Genomic DNA, 15,828 nt, shown 5'->3' with positions numbered 1-15,828 from the left:
GGCCTCCCTGTCCATCACCAAATCCCGGAGTTCACTCAGACTCACGTCCATCGAGTCAGTGATGCCATCCAGCCATCTCATCCTCTGTCGTCCCCTTCTCCTCCTGCCCCCAATCCCTCTAGCACCCTTCTAATGATAAGATTTACATGAAAGTGAAAGTCACTTCAGTCAGGTCCAACTCTTTGCGATTATACAGTCCATGAAAATCTCCAGGCCAGAATACTGGAGTGGGTACCCTTTCCCTTCTCCAGGAGATCTTCCCAACCCAGGGACTGAACCCAGGTCTCCCACATTGCAGGCAGATTCTTTACCAGCCGAGCCACCAGGGAAGCCTAGGAATACTGGAGCGGGTAACCTATCCCTTCTCCAGTGGATCTTCCCGACCCAAGAATCGAACTGAGGTCTCCTACATGGCAGGCAGATTCTTTGCCAGCTGAGCTACCAAGGAATCCTAAGATTTACATAGTTGCTTGCAAAGTTCCAACATACTACAGATGAATGATTCATTTTCCCTAATTAAAGGAAGACATCAAGATGACTACTTTTTACTCTTTCACTCAGTGTAATGACTGGTCTGGGTTGATCCTGACTGAAGCCATAACAACTTAGAATGATATACTTAAAATAACATTTGCTCTTTTAATAAAATGGGTTGGAAAATGGATGAACACTTAAAGTTCGGACTGCATGTGTTAAGCCACTTCAGTAGTGTCTAACTCTTTGCGACCCTATAGACCATAACCCACTACACTCCTTCGTCCATGGGATTCTCCAGGCAAGAATACCAGAGTGGGTTGCCATGCACTCCTCCAGAGGATCTTCCCGAACCAGAGACTGAACCTGCATCTTGTAAGTCGTCCGGATTGGCAGCCAGGGTCTTTACCACTAGCGCCACCTGGCATCTCTTGCTTTTTGCTTTCTCCTAGAATTTACAACACGGTAGAAACCAAAAAGTCTTTTGTGATAAACTAGACTTGAAATCCTACAAGGGCAAAGACCATACATATTGAACTCACTGCCTGGCAATTACCCAGAGACTTGCTCAGGAGAGATAAATAAAGTGTGTTGAATAACTGAGTAAACGATTCACTTAACTTTCTCAGAGGAGCATGAGTCTTCCTGCTTTGGGATTCTACTCTGACACTTTGTTCTAGAACTCTGAGCCTGAATTTCAGAAAGTCCTTCTGATTTGTTAACCCCCACCCCCATCAATTTAGAAATATCTCGCCTTCTTCAGATTTCTTTTGTATTTTCTGTCCGTAACTGTCTCATTTAGAGTTTACTTACTGCCTTATCACTTTATATATATGTGTGTGTGTTATTTTCCTCAATTTTAACTGGAAGTTTCTAGATACTGGACACTTAGGTTTGTCTTTTTTATATATCCTGCAGCCTAATACAGCTCTCAAATATTTAAATTTGCATTTCACCTTTTTCTGATAACCTCGGCCGTTCCCATAAAAACACACCTAAGAGAAACACTGTATGTTTAAAACTGAAAACCAATAAAATAGAAAGCAAGAGTCCATGTAAATAGAAGGGGACATTCTCTCAGAGTTAGACAGATTGACTTGGGCAATAAATTTGGTTTCAAGTTTTCCAGCACAAAAAGAAAAAGAGGGTATCCAAATTATATGTCAGATAACTATGCACTGGCCAAAACATCGCTCCCTATGACATTACACCTGAATAAAAATTTACCAGGAGTCTGTAGCAGAAAGCAAATGGACACTGGGAGTCAGGTGGTCCTGGTTTTATATCTTATTTTCTGTCCCTTTCCTAACTATGTGACTTCGGGCAAGGCATTTAAACTCACCAGACTTCAGTTCCTTCATTTGGAAAATGAGGACTTTGATAACTATAAACCCCAAGGGACTATTCTAAGAAGTGCTATTACTAAGCTAGTTAAATAGTAATAATAATAATTAATAGTAGTGCATCTTACTATACCAGGCACTGTGCCAAGGGCTCAATGTATAGTATCTCACTTCTCTCTTGTTCTTCTCTTGTGAGGGAGGTGACTGAGACAGTGTGATGGAGTGGGGGCCTAAGGTCCTGCAGCTAGCTAGCCCACCGTGTGAGTTTTAGCATTTGATCCCTTGCATGCCTGGTAAATATCTCCTGCCATCACATTTTTTCAAAAACATAAACTGCTGCAGTATGCTTTTCTATATGCATCATTTCAAACTATCCTGGGACCATATTTGCACCCTTGTAAAGAGAAAATGGTAGATGACATAGAAATCTCAAGTCTCTCTTGAGAATTACACTAAATAAATTTCTGCGTGCTTTCTTTGCATGTTTGTATGCATTAAGTTTAGATCAGTCAGGTTCAACCATAGCTTCCTCACACTGAATTTTCCCTGTGCATAGGACACAGAGGCATAGTGCCTATCCAGCCCTATCCCATCACTCTCTGCTTCCCAGGAGATATTATTTCCAGGTTCCAGGTGAGAAAGAAGTCAAAAGGGCATTTATCACTTACATGAGTTACAGGAGAGTCAATAGACTGAGTTCAATTCCAGGCATGCTATTCATTAACCACTGGACTTTGGGGAGGTCACTCTGAAACATAGTGTCACTGTGGGTAAAGTGAATAAGTTGGACAAGTTTAGTAATAGCTATTGAATTGCTTTTTTAGGGACCTATCTCAGTGACTGCTACTCCAGTGCAAGGAGGAGATTAAAATGTTCTCAACCCTTAACTTCAACTGGGGAAACTCTAGTTTTATTGTTTTGTTTTTTTAAATTTACTGCATGTTGACTTTAGTTTGAGTTAAAAAGGGCCTCTGACACATTGAACTAGATGATTGTTAACAGTCCTGGTTTAACAGCATGGCTGAACAATCTGAACGTACATTCATTCCTGGCTGAACTGACTGCCCTAGGTGGGACTTCGGTGTTAAAATTTGCCACTAGTAGTAGGCATGGCAGGTTTACCAAGAGAAGAGTTAGGAAGAGAACTTTTTGCTTTTCTTTGCTAAGTTCTGAAAAGAAGTAAAATATTCCAGATGATAATCCTTCTCAGAAACTGGCAAGTAGATGGCCACAGGAAGACACTGGTTGCAAAGGAGACCAGATGAACTGGGAAATTATTTACTGCTTCCAGCAAATTAGCTGAAGGAGGAAAAAAAAGAACGCTTTCTCCCTTTTAGTACTGTGGGGAGGAAGTAAACAAAACATTCCATCTGATGTGATTCAGAATTTCCCAGATGTTAAGCCAATCGGCCTGCTGGAGAGTTCTAAGCCATTAGGACTTTCCCAAAGCATCCTAAAAGCACAGAGCCCTCTCTTACGAAACATGCAGCAGCAGAAAGGACTGCCCGCAGGCTCCCACTCAGGAGATCTGGTCCTCCTGGTCTTTCCTCTGTTTCTCTTTGTTTTGAATTGGGCAAGTCACTTTTTTTCTCTGATTTAGTTTCCAAATCTGTCAAAGGAAGATTCTGGACTAGGTACGTTTAACTAAAGTCTCTTCTTGCTACAACATAGTATGTGCCTCCAAATAACCCAGCCAAATGGACAGCCCCAAGTCGCCTGGCTTCTGGGACACTTCTCAGTATTGAAGTAGAAACCTCTTAAGCCCCAACCTTGCAGATGATGATACTCTTACTGACCGGCTCCTCAGTACCTTCACGGTTTACTGGGTGGGGCATAATCCTCTTAGGCACATCTTGTTCAGATGGTCTAGTGTAAAATCAAATTCTTGATGTGCAGATCATAGCTCACTACAGTCCTTTCAAAGTCCTTCCCTGGGCAATTCCTGGATATTTGGATTTTTTCCAACTTCCTTTTATAGAGCAATTCAGCTCTCTCTCTTTTCTAATGATGCTCCTTGGCCATTCCCTGGGGCCAGCTTTTCACATCTAAAAAGCACAAAATGTTTTTTTTTCTAATTGATTCCTCTGAGCAGTTTCACATCTGTTTCCTCACCTAGAATATGGGGGAAATTGTTCCTGTGAGTTATTGTGAGGCTTCAGTGAGATGATACCTGCTTGGTACGCCAAACAGTGCCTGGTGCATAATCACAGTAGGTGCTAAATTAATGTTAGCTACTGGTATTTGCAATTATGGGTAGTTTGAGCATTCTTTGGCATTGCCTTTCTTTGGGACTGAAATGAAAACTGACCTTTTCCAGTCCTGTGGCCACTGCTGAGTTTTCCAAATTTGCTGGCATATTAGTGCAGCACTTTCACAGCATCATCTTTTAGGATTTGAAATAGCTCAGCTGGAATTCCATCACCTCCACTAGCTTTGTTCGTAGTGATGATTTCTAAGGCCCACGTGACTTCACAATCCAGGATGTCTGGCTCTAGGTGAGTGATCACACCATCATGATTTTCTTGGTCGTGAAGATCTTTTTTGTACAGTTCTTCTGTTTATTCTTGCCACCTCTTCTTGATATCTTCTGCTTCTGTTAGGTCCATACCATTCCAATCCCAAAGAAAGGCAATGCCAAAGAATGCTCAAACTACCACACAATTGCACTCATATCACACGCTAGTAAAGTAATGCTCAAAATTCTCCAGGCCAGGCTTCAGCAATACATGAACCATGAACTTCCAGATGTTCAAGCTGGTTTTAGAAAAGGCAGAGGAACCAGAGATCAAATTGCCGACATCCGCTGGATCATGGAAAAAGCAAGAGAGTTCCAGAAAAACATTTATTTCTTCTTTATTGACTATCCCAAAGCCTTTGACTGTGTGGATCACAATAAACAGTGGAAAATTCTGAAAGAGATGGGAATACCAGACCACCTGACCTGCCTCTGGAGAAACCTGTATGCAGGTCAGGAAGCAACAGTGAGAACTGGATATGGAACAACAGACTGGTTCCCAATAAGAATAAGAGTATGTCAAGGCTGTATATTGTCACCCTGCTTATTTAAGTTCTATGCAGAGGACATCATGAGAAACGCTGGACTGGAAGAAGCACAAGCTGGAATCAAGATTGCCGGGAGAAATATCAATAACCTCATATATGCAGATGACACCACCCTTATGGCAGAAAGTGAAAAGGAACTCAAAAGCCTCTTGATGAAATGAAAGAGGAGAGTGAAAAAGTTGGCTTAAAGCTCAACATTCGGAAAACGAAGATCATGGCACCTGGTCCCATCACTTCATGGGAAATAGATGGGGAAACAGTGTCAGACTTTATTTTTTGGGGCTCCAAATCACTGCAGATGGTGACTGCAGCCATGAAATTAAAAGACACATACTCCTTGGAAGGAAAGTTTGACCAACCTAGACAGCATATTGAAAAGCAGAGACATTACTTTGCCAACAAAGGTCCATCTGGTCAAGGCTATGGTTTTTCCAGTGGTCATGTATGGATGTGAGAGTTGGACTGTAAAGAAAGCTGAGCACCGAAGAATAGATGCTTTTGAACTGTGGTGTTGGAGAAGATTCTTTGAGAGTGCCTTGGACTGCAAGGAGGTCCAACCAGTCCATTCTAAAGGAGATCAGTCCTGGGTGTTCATTGGAAGGAATGATGCTAAATGAAACTCCAGTACTTTGGCCACCTCATGCAAAGAGCTGACTCATTGGAAAAGACTCTGATGCTGGGAGGGATTGGGGGCAGGAGGAAAAGGGGACGACAGAGGATGAGATGGGTGGATGGCATCACCAACTCGATGGACATGAGTTTGAGTGAATTCCAGGAGATGGTGATAGACAGGGAGGCCTGGCGTGCTGCAATTCATGGGGTCTCAGAGAGTCGGATACGACTGAGCGACTGAACTGAACTGAACTGGTATTTGCAGTACTACAAAATGTTTCAGGATTGTTTTGAGGATTAGAGATAAATGGCCTGCCCCATAGGGAGGCATATATAAACATGCAAATGTGTTAATAGTTACAAACTGTTTACTCAAGGCCAAGCTCTATGCTATATATGCCCATTTAATATTCACAACAGACAAGAACTATAGATACTCTTCTTATCCTCAATTCACAGATGAGGAAACTGAAGCATAAAGAGGTTAAGCAACATGCCTAAGGTCACACAGCTAGCTAGTGGCTTAACTAAGATTTAAACTCAGGCAATTAGACTTCAGAGTCTGTGTTTTTACCCTCCATGTTGTCCTGCCTGTTAATTTTTTTAGTAGCATTGTTAAATAAATGAAGGCTGTAGGTTCACTGAATGCATAATCTAACTATAGGACTTGGTATCAAGGAATAAATTCTCTCAAAATACTTCTGAAACACTTTAAAAGTAGCTTTTGGCAGCTCACTGGAATACCAAAATGTCAGTTCACTAGTTCTTCCAGGAATGTTGTCAGGAAGTCTGGTTGTTTTCCCATTGTTTACTATAAAATGTATCTACTGTCTAAACAGAAATATACCACAGAATACTAGCAAAAATCATTAACGTTTCAACAACTGGATCAGCAAAGTGTTAGACGCCAGAGTTTCCTCTATCTGTGTAGGCGTATGAGCTACAAAGATGACCTTATTCATGAGACTTATGAGTCTGAAAAACATATAATGTTTCAATCAAATAAAGCCAACCACATAATCAATCTGGTACTTATTTTGTAGTCACACATTTATTCCTATCCTACGCTGTAATTAAGCATCGACAATCAGCTGCCCAATCAAAGACTGAGTTCAAATGATTTTCCTAAAATCAAACCAAACATTTTCAAGGTCATCTTCAGCAATGGCTAATGCAGTGAAGGAAAAGAGAGCATTTGGCCCTCCGGACTTCCAAGCTGCACACCTGTGATGAGATGGGCTACTGCCCTTCATTTCAAGAATGCCTTTTGTTGGGAAGTGTGTGTGAGTAGACACTTGGTTGGCTGCCAGCCCAGTACCTAGCCCCTCCCTCCCTGGTCATAGCACACTTTCTCTTCCTGACACTACCTGGACTTATTTCAGATATCCCCTCCTCCACATATCCATGTGATTCAGGGGACTCTAACGCCCGCCTCTCTGTTCCAGCAAGTGGACCCCGATTACCCTTATTAAGCTAAGCTGATCACAGTTGTCTCACTCCCCTGGCTAAACCATTGTGTTAGGGAACAGACCCAAGAAATGAAACACGAGACATTTGCTTGGGGCTTCTGGGAAATGTATCTGAGTTCTAAACAGAGACACCCTAGAGATGGCTCCCTCTGCTTTTGGACATTGTTTTATCAAAACCTAATGCCTGTGACAGTCATAGCCATTTTCCAGTTCTGAGGATAGCAATATGGAGGAAAGAAAGCCTAGATCCTGATGACGGTATGGAGTCATGGACTCTACTGCTCTTAGAGCCTGTTTCTTTTTTTTTTTTTTCTGTTATACAATGATTTTATTGCTTTAGTATAATACACAAATTTATGCAACCAGGGCAGAGGCTGTGGATGACTCGTATTTCCAATTGGGGGGTAGGAGTCGTTTGGTCTTGTAGTATGGAGACAACCGGTGAATACGGCTCTCAATCAGAATCAGATGGAATTTAGCATCTTTATCCTTTCCGTTCCTCTCAAGATGCTTTCGAACAGCAACAGCTTTCTTAATTAAATGATAGAAATCTTCAGGGAGATCAGGAGCAAGTCCTTTGGACTTAAGAATTCTCAAGATTTTGTTGCCTGTCACAAAATGTACTTGTGCAACACCATGAGAGTCTCTCAGGATCACACCGATCTGTGAAGGAGTCAGGCCCTTCGATCTGCTCCTTCATGTCGTCAGAGGTGAGCTTCAGCCAGGTGGGGACGCTGCGGCGGTAGGGCAGAGGCAACTGGGACCCGCCCTTCCCGGGAGTGTGCATGTGACCCATGATGGCGGTGGTGTAGTAGCAAAAGGCCAGAGCCTGTTTTTTTACTCTCTCTGCTCCAATAGTTGTGTAAAATAATGAACCTCATGATTGAAGGTGTTTGAGTTAAACTTCTCCCATATTTGAATCCCTAAGGATTCTAAGTCCCACCATGCATGCCTACACTTGTGCAGGCTTGTTTCAGGGTAAACCACTGTTTTCAGGGAAGGGTGCTAGCTCCACTGCAAGCCAGGATGAAACAGAAATTCAATATCTGCCCAAAACCTAAAACATGACAAACCTGTCAGCTTGCCGCCCAAAGTGTGGTCCCTGGACTAGCAGCATCAGCCTAACCTATGAGCTTATTAGAAATGCAGACTGTCCGTTCATCTGTGTTGGACGTTTAGGTTGTTTCCACGCCCATGCTATTGTAAACAGTACTGCAATGAACACTGGGACACATGTGTCATTTTGAATTATGATTTCCTCCAGGAATATGCCCAGGAGTGTGATTGCTAGGTCATATGGTAGTTCTATTTTCAGTTTTTTAAAGAACCTCCGTACTGCTCTCTATAGTGGCTGTATCAATTTACATTCCCACCAACAGGGCAAGAGGGTTCCCTTTTCTCCACACCCTCTCCAGCATTTATTGCTTGTAGATTTTGGGGGGATGGCCATTTTGACTGGTGTGAGGTGATACCTCATTGTACTTTTGATTGGAATTTCTCTAATAATTAGTGATGTTGAGATGAGAACCTGCCGTATAGTACGAGGAGCTCAGCTTGGTGTTCTGTGATGACCTAGAGGAACGGGATGTGGGAGGGAGGTCCAAGAGGGAGGGAATAAATGTACATATAGCTGATTCACTTCATTGTCGAGCAGAAACAAACATAACATTGTAAAACAATTATAATCCAATTAAAAAATAGTGAAATGAAATATAAAAAAAAAATGCAGAATGTCAAACCTCACTGCTCCCCCACTACCTGACCTGCTGCATCACATCACACATTTGAACAAGATTGGTTGGTGTTTCCAGCACATGGTAAATTTGAAGCATTATCCTAGAATCTTTGAATCCTGGAATAAAAGGGGAAGAAAAGGGCCCAGCAATATGGTTCCTCAGGGGATCTCTTGAGAAACTTTTAAGACTCAGTCTTCTTCCCCTTTTCCTTGTCTTTAGAGGGAGGGAAGGGCCTAGAAATTCTATACTTTGTTACCCCTCTCCAAGTCCCTTTCTCTAATGATTTTTCTCTTTTTTCACTCTTTGAAATCCAATTATAATGCCTGCATGGCAGGATTCTAGTGCCATTCCTCTGCAGCCAGGTAGCAAGGAATGCCTTTCCCTGGTATGATGGCTGCTAGAGAAGGCTCTCATTCAACAAAGAGCACCACACTTCACAAACTCAGCCATTACTTGTGCATTCAGGGGCAGCTAGGGGCAAGAAAAGCCAAATTGGAAAGACTGGTTATTCTACAGCTGCTAATCTAGCCCACAAGTAACTGTAATGACCTGGTACACTGTAATGACCAGCAATCTGGTCATTGCACATGACCTGGTACGTAATCTGTGGGGCCTGGTGCAACATGAAAATTAAGAATTCTAAGCAAGTAAGAACAAGGCACTGAGCCAAGTGCAGAGCCCTTCTAAGCCTTATGCAACAGGATAGGTTACACAGACACAAAGCCAGGCCTACACTCAGGAAAAAATGGGCAGAAGAGAATATGAATCCAGTTGTCTGGATTTACTTTCAGAAAAGCTTTTGCAAAAAAGAGAAACTGTCACTGGAAGAGGTCTAAGATTGGCTTATGGTGATAAAAGCATTCCTTCCAAATATCACCTATTTATTTCTTCATTCAAACTCACCAAAAACAAGGCACATTGCTAGTTTCTTGGATACAAATTTTAAAATGACATTCTCCATCTTCATGGTGCTCACACTCCAGTGGGCAAACTAACATGAAAATAGACCTGTAATCTGAGGCCACAGACGGTTATAATGGAAGAGTCCAAAAATGTTACATACTGGAAACTGAATCACCAACCCATAAAATCTAAGTGTGTTCTATAAATTAGTAACAAAATTAGTGAAGTTACCCTTCTAAAAAAAGTTGCTTTTCTGTGTGGCAAACTTCTCAAAGGAAGCCAAGAATTAGGCTGATTTAGTGGTCTACAAGTTGACTTTCTTTTTGAGGAACAAGGCACATCATTTCGCCTATGTAGAAATTTTGTCCAGAGTATACCTACTTATTTTTCACCTTAATGAAGTACGGCCCACACTATTCCTTTCTTCACTATATCCTCTCGAAACATTTATCCCAATCTCATTGCCAGAGGTGGGCAGACCAAATAAATTGATCCATTTTCCTGATGTTTTTGGAGACTGCTTGGCAAGAAGAGAATGGAGAAAACTCCATTTAATGTCAGGCTTAAGTTAAAAAGAGAAAAAAAGAGGCAGTTTGTTTTCAGCTCAGTTCAGTCGCTCAGTCATGTCCGACTCTGCGACCCCATGAATTGCAGCACACCAGGCCTCCCTGTCCATCACCAACTCCTGGAGTTCACCCAAACTCATGTCCATCGAGTCAGTGATGCCATCCAGCCATCTCATCCTCTGATGTCCCCTTCTCCTCCTGCCCCCAATCCCCCCCAGCATCAAAGTCTTTTCCAATGAGTCAACTCTTCTCATGAGGTAGCCAAAGTACTGGAGTTTCAGCTTTAGCATCATTCCTTCCAAAGAAATCCCAGGGCTGATCTCCTTCAGAATGGACTGGTTGGATCTCCTGGCAGTCCAAGGGACTCCCAAGAGTCTCCTCCAACACCACAGTTCAAAAGCATCAATTCTTTGGTGCTCAGCTTTCTTCACAGTCCAACTCTCACATCCACACATGACCACTGGAAAAACCATAGCCTTGACTAGACAGACCTTTGTTGGCAAAGTAATGTCTCTGCTTTTGAATATGCTGTCTAGGTTGGTCATAATTTTTCTTCCAAGGAGTAAGTGTCTTTTAATTTCATGGCTGCAGTCACCATCTGCAGTGATTTTGGAGCCCCCCCCAAAAAAAGTCTGACCCTGTTTCCACTGTTTCCCCATCTATTTCCCATGAAGTGATGGGACCAGATGCCATGATCTTCGTTTTCTGAATGTTGAGCTTTAAGCCAACTTTTTCACTCTCCTCTTTCATTTCATCAAGAGGCTTTTGAGTTCCTCTACACTTTCTGCCATAAGGGTGGTGTCATCTGCATATTGGAGGTTATTGATATTTCTCCCAGCAATCTTGATTCCAGCTTGTGCTTCTTCCCGTCCAGCATGTCTCGTGATGTACTCTGCATAGAAGTTAAATAAGCAGGGTGACAATATACAGCCTTGATGTACTCCTTTTCCTATTTGGAACCAGTCTGTTGTTCCATGTCCAGTTCTCACTGTTGCTTCCTGACCTGCATACAGATTTCTCCAGAGGCAGGTCAGGTGGTCTGGTATTCCCATCTCTTTCAGAATTTTCCAGTTTATTGTGATCCACACAGTCAAAGGTTTGGCATAGTCAATAAAGCAGAAATAGATGTCTTTCTGGAACTCTCTTGCTTTTTCGATGATCCAGCAGATGTTGGCAATTTGATCTCTGGTTCCTCTGCCTTTTCTAAAAGCAGCTTGAACATCAGGGAGTTCACGGTTCACATATTGCTGAAGCCTGGCTTGGAGAATTTTGAGCACTACCTTACTAGTGTGTGAGGTGAGTGCAATTGTGCGGTAGTTTGAGATTCTTTGGCATTGCCTTCCTTTGGAATTAGAATGAAAACTGACCTTTTCCAGTCCTGTGGCCACTGCTGAGTTTTCCAAATTTGCTGGAATATTGAGTGCAGCACTTTCACAGCATCATATTTTAGGATTTGAAATAGCTCAGCTGGAATTCCATCACCTCCACTAGCTTTGTTCATAGTGATGCTTTCTAAGGCTCACTTGACTTCTCATTCCAGGATGTCTGGCTCTAGGTGAGTGATCACACCATCGTGATTTTCTTGGTCGTGAAGATCTTTTTTGTACAGTTCTTCTGTTTATTCTTGCCACCTCTTCTTAATATCTTCTGCTTCTGTTGGGTCCATACCACTTCTGTCCCTTATCGAGCCCATCTTTGCATGAAATGTTTCCTTGGTATCTCTAATTTTCTTGAGGAGATCTCTAGTCTTTCCCATTCTGTTGTTTTCCTCTATTTCTTTGCATTGATCGCTAAAGAAGGCTTTCTTATCTGTCCTTGCTATTCTTTGGAACTCTGCATTCAGATGCTTATATCTTTCCTTTTCTGCTTTGCTTTTGTTTTAGACCTTCCAAATCCCAATACTGAGCAATTTTCTCATCTTCAAGCACCTAAGCCAGTTAACCTTTTGTGGAGGATTCTGATGCAGGCTGCGTCTGGCCAGGGCAGTTGATGAATGAGCAATGTTGGCCATGAGTGTGAAATGGGAAAGCTCTAAAAGCCTTATGCGACAACCATTTGTACAAAAGCCTGAAGTTATTTCATTGATTCAGATGTAGAGTTTACCGTTAACATTTGGACAAGAATCCCCAAATTATAATTACTACTCCAGAGACTAACAGAACATGTTGAGATGTGGATGTTGGATTCACAGCTAGGTATACAGTAAGTCCCCTACATGCGAACCTTCAAGTTGTGAACTTTCAAAGATCTGAACATGCCCCAGTATGCCAGTATTGTACTACTGTACTTTTCAAGGTACTATACTGTGAGATTAAAATGTTTTATTTATTTTTTGCATTTCTTTTTTATGTATTATTTGTGCGAAAAGTATTATAGATCTATTACAGTACAATCCTATGTAGCCAGTTGTGTTAGTTGGGTACCTAGGCTAAATTTGCTAGACTTATGAAAATTGGACTTATGAATGCACTCTTGGAATGAAACTTGTTCATATGTAGGGAACTTACTGTATACTATAATTGACCCTCACCTAAACTTCTGAATTCCTACTTGGGTGTTTCATAGTCACACCATAGGACCTACAAATCACTCCTTACTGTGAGTCTAAAATGCATGGTATGAATACTGGAAACCTGAACGCTAAACTTGTAAATATCAAAATACTACTACCATTGTTTGTCAAGCATGGACTCCAAAAACATGATTTAACCAGGTTGACATTCTTTAAGTAACTGAAATTCACATAATTAAGCTTCTCCGAGGGAAAAACTTTCAAGTAGAGCATAAATATTAAGCTTGAAAATCCAACAGGGGGAAAGCTTGAGACATCTTGTTTCAGATCATTTTATCCATGATGAACGCATTCAGCCTTTAGAAAACACTTTCTGATCTGCATACTCATTTGGATAGGGTCCAGTTGGCATCAGAAGTAGGGCATCTTGGATAAACTATCCTGCGACTTGTGGGTGGGGGAGGGAAAGCTTTGGAGCCTTGATTTTAAAGGGTACCAGTGACACATATCCAATACCATGCTTTACAAGGAGGCTGGGCACACAGCCTGCCTTCCTGCATCTCCATTGCAAGCCTGGAAACAAGCCTGTCTGTGCTTTTGTGAATGTGAACCTACACCAGGTTGAGCCAACTCAATCAGTGGGAAATACAAATGCCCTCTTCATTTTTATTCAGAGGATCAGAAGCCTGCGATGCAGAGCTTCCTAGAACAGCATGCCAGAGAAACTCTAGGAAGTAGAGCTTCCTTAAAGAAGGCACATCCTGCCATTAGCCATGGCACATTTTCAGAGGGCCAGAGAAAATCCTTAAAAGGAAAAAGAGGAGCTCGAGCTAGCGCAAGGTTGCTATCATTTCATGCCCAAACTCAAGGATACATCTATTTATAAATAGCTAGGAGAGCATCTCACTGGGGATGATGAATAAACAAGAGCTGAATTTAAAGGGCCTTCCATACCTAATAAGATCATGTTGTGCTTCATTGATTGTAGAATCTGCCTTAGGAGATTGTATGTTTTATTCTCGGAGTTAGTCTGATGATACAGTCAATATTTTCCTATGTTTTGCAATGGCGTGAGGATTAGCACAGTAAAATGCTGACAACTGCACACTCTGTCAACCCTGGGTTTGAATCCAGGTTGAGCCATGTTCTAGCTTTCTTATCTTAGGCAAATCAACTTCATCTCTCTGAGGACTTCAATTTTCACCATCAATAAATTGAGAGTAATAAAGCATTAACTTAGCGACTGAACAACCACAATACAGCACCTGATTCACAATGTTAATGTAATGATTCAGTGAGCAAAGCATTGATAGAGCCCTCAGAATAGGGCCTAACACACAGGAAGAGATTCTGTCTTTTCCCATCTGGAAGAAAGGTGACTAGGGACAAATTTTGCCAATCTAAAACCCTTCTTTGATTTCATTTTTCCTTAAGTATTTGGAAACAAAGCAACTCTCTGACACTAAGATCACAAAGCTGTAAATTAGTACCATTGGGGTTTAAAGAATCCTGACGAGAATGTAAGATACAGTAGTCGAGGATCCTTTGTGGAAGGGAGTCATATATTGATACTAATTCAATTAACATTTACCAAGTTCTCCTTATGTGCCTGGCCTTAGGCTTGTGCTCAGGATACATTCTTCCTGATGAACAAGAGGTACAGGGCTTGCTTTCTATACTTGGGCTGGACCTTGAAGGACTTGGAAGAATTCAAAGAAGGAAGTTACAAAAAATAGTCTTGACAAAGGTTTTGAGATAAGATAAAGATGGTGGACATGGAAGAACAGAAAGCTTATTTGGAGCGGTTTCTGCTTATAGAAGCCCAGAGAACTTGATACCATAGTGATAAGAAAAGGAACAATTGAGGTTTCAAACAAGGGCAAGGAGTAAGCAAGTATGTATATGACACACAAGAAGGACTGGAAGGAAAACCGGATAGAGCCTGAGAATATGGACAGCTTACAATCTATTTCAGGATTCCTGGGGTGAAATAAGGTCTAATTTACAGTACTGGGTGACAAAAATAGGAAGGAAGACTACAGAGAGGCATTTTAAGGAAAGAATTGATGGTACTTGGTAATTGAACCTTTGAGATAAGGGAGAGAGAAGAATTAAAGGCAATTCCATGTCTGAAATCTAACCAGTTGAGATGACTAAAGCATTAACATGGCTCAAAGTACAGAATCTCTTAAGGTTACTTAGTTTCAAGATAGTCAGTTTTATAGATTGATTTTATCAATGAAGAGTTTCTTAATCAAAGCAGCACATGAAAAATTAGTAGCAGAGATGGAATGAAATTTCCAATCCAGTGCTTCTTTCTACTACTACACCAAAAGAAAGGTCACATATAAGCAGACTCCAATTCAAATTCTCTGCACAAGCTTTGGGGCCTCATTCTGCCTGAGCCTTGGAGCAATTACCTAACTCACAAGATTGTGAAAAACAAAGCAGAGGATGTTTAACTAAATAGAGCTCAACAGCTGTTGGGCTTTCACTCTACTATACATTACTTCAACCTTGATTAGACTCTGCAGAGCATTTTTTCTTCTGAAATTGTATGAACTTATGCACCAAGGCAACACATATTCAGGAACTACCAGAAGAGAATTCCTGAAGCCCTCTTGTATTCCTTAAAGGATTTACTCGATGGTAATGGAACAAAGGGTGTTTTGTTGGTATGGGAAACACAGTAAAGGACTCTGTCATCTGATTAAGAGACCAAATCACAGACAGGTGCAGCATAAACCAAGCAGCAATGAGCAAACAAAGCCAGTCCATACGCATCCAGATGGATGCTCAAGAGGGGGACCACCAGCAACAGAATGTCAAAACCCAGATGCCGACCTAGACTGCCAGAATGTCAGAGCTGGAGGAAACTTCCAATCATTTATGGATGAGGAAACTGAGGACAGGGAGGGTAGTGTGTCAAGGAGGGTGTGCAGCAAAGTGAAGGGAGAAAGACAGTGAGGTAGTTAAGAATACAGATATTGGAATCGCATCATGTAGATCTGAGCCAAATTACTTAACTTCTCTTGGCCTCACTTGATGATCTAATTTTTAAAATGGAAAAAATAATACCATCTGTAAGAGGAAGCTTGAAACAAAATGCTTAATGAAAAGTGCCAGGCAGAGCTGATTCTGAGCATCTTT

General features: G+C 41.6%; 2 protein-coding genes across 9 annotated transcripts in view; both read right to left on the bottom strand.

Moving 5' to 3' along the window:
• The window catches only part of SGIP1 (SH3 domain GRB2 like endophilin interacting protein 1), a 232,570-nt gene that overhangs the window by 192,123 nt on the left and 24,619 nt on the right, over positions 1–15,828 (bottom strand). The window lies entirely within an intron of this gene.
• On the bottom strand, positions 7,277–7,772 carry LOC102179258 (40S ribosomal protein S13). The gene is given in 2 exon segments (XM_005678297.3): positions 7,277–7,646; positions 7,648–7,772. Coding segments are annotated over 2 exon segments (441 nt in total). The 5' UTR covers positions 7,758–7,772; the 3' UTR covers positions 7,277–7,315.

Source organism: Capra hircus, chromosome 3 (assembly GCF_001704415.2).
Source record: "Capra hircus breed San Clemente chromosome 3, ASM170441v1, whole genome shotgun sequence".
Taxonomy (NCBI): domain Eukaryota; kingdom Metazoa; phylum Chordata; class Mammalia; order Artiodactyla; family Bovidae; genus Capra; species Capra hircus.
Note: the sequence above shows the minus strand (reverse complement) of the source record. Positions and strands in the feature narration are given on the sequence as shown.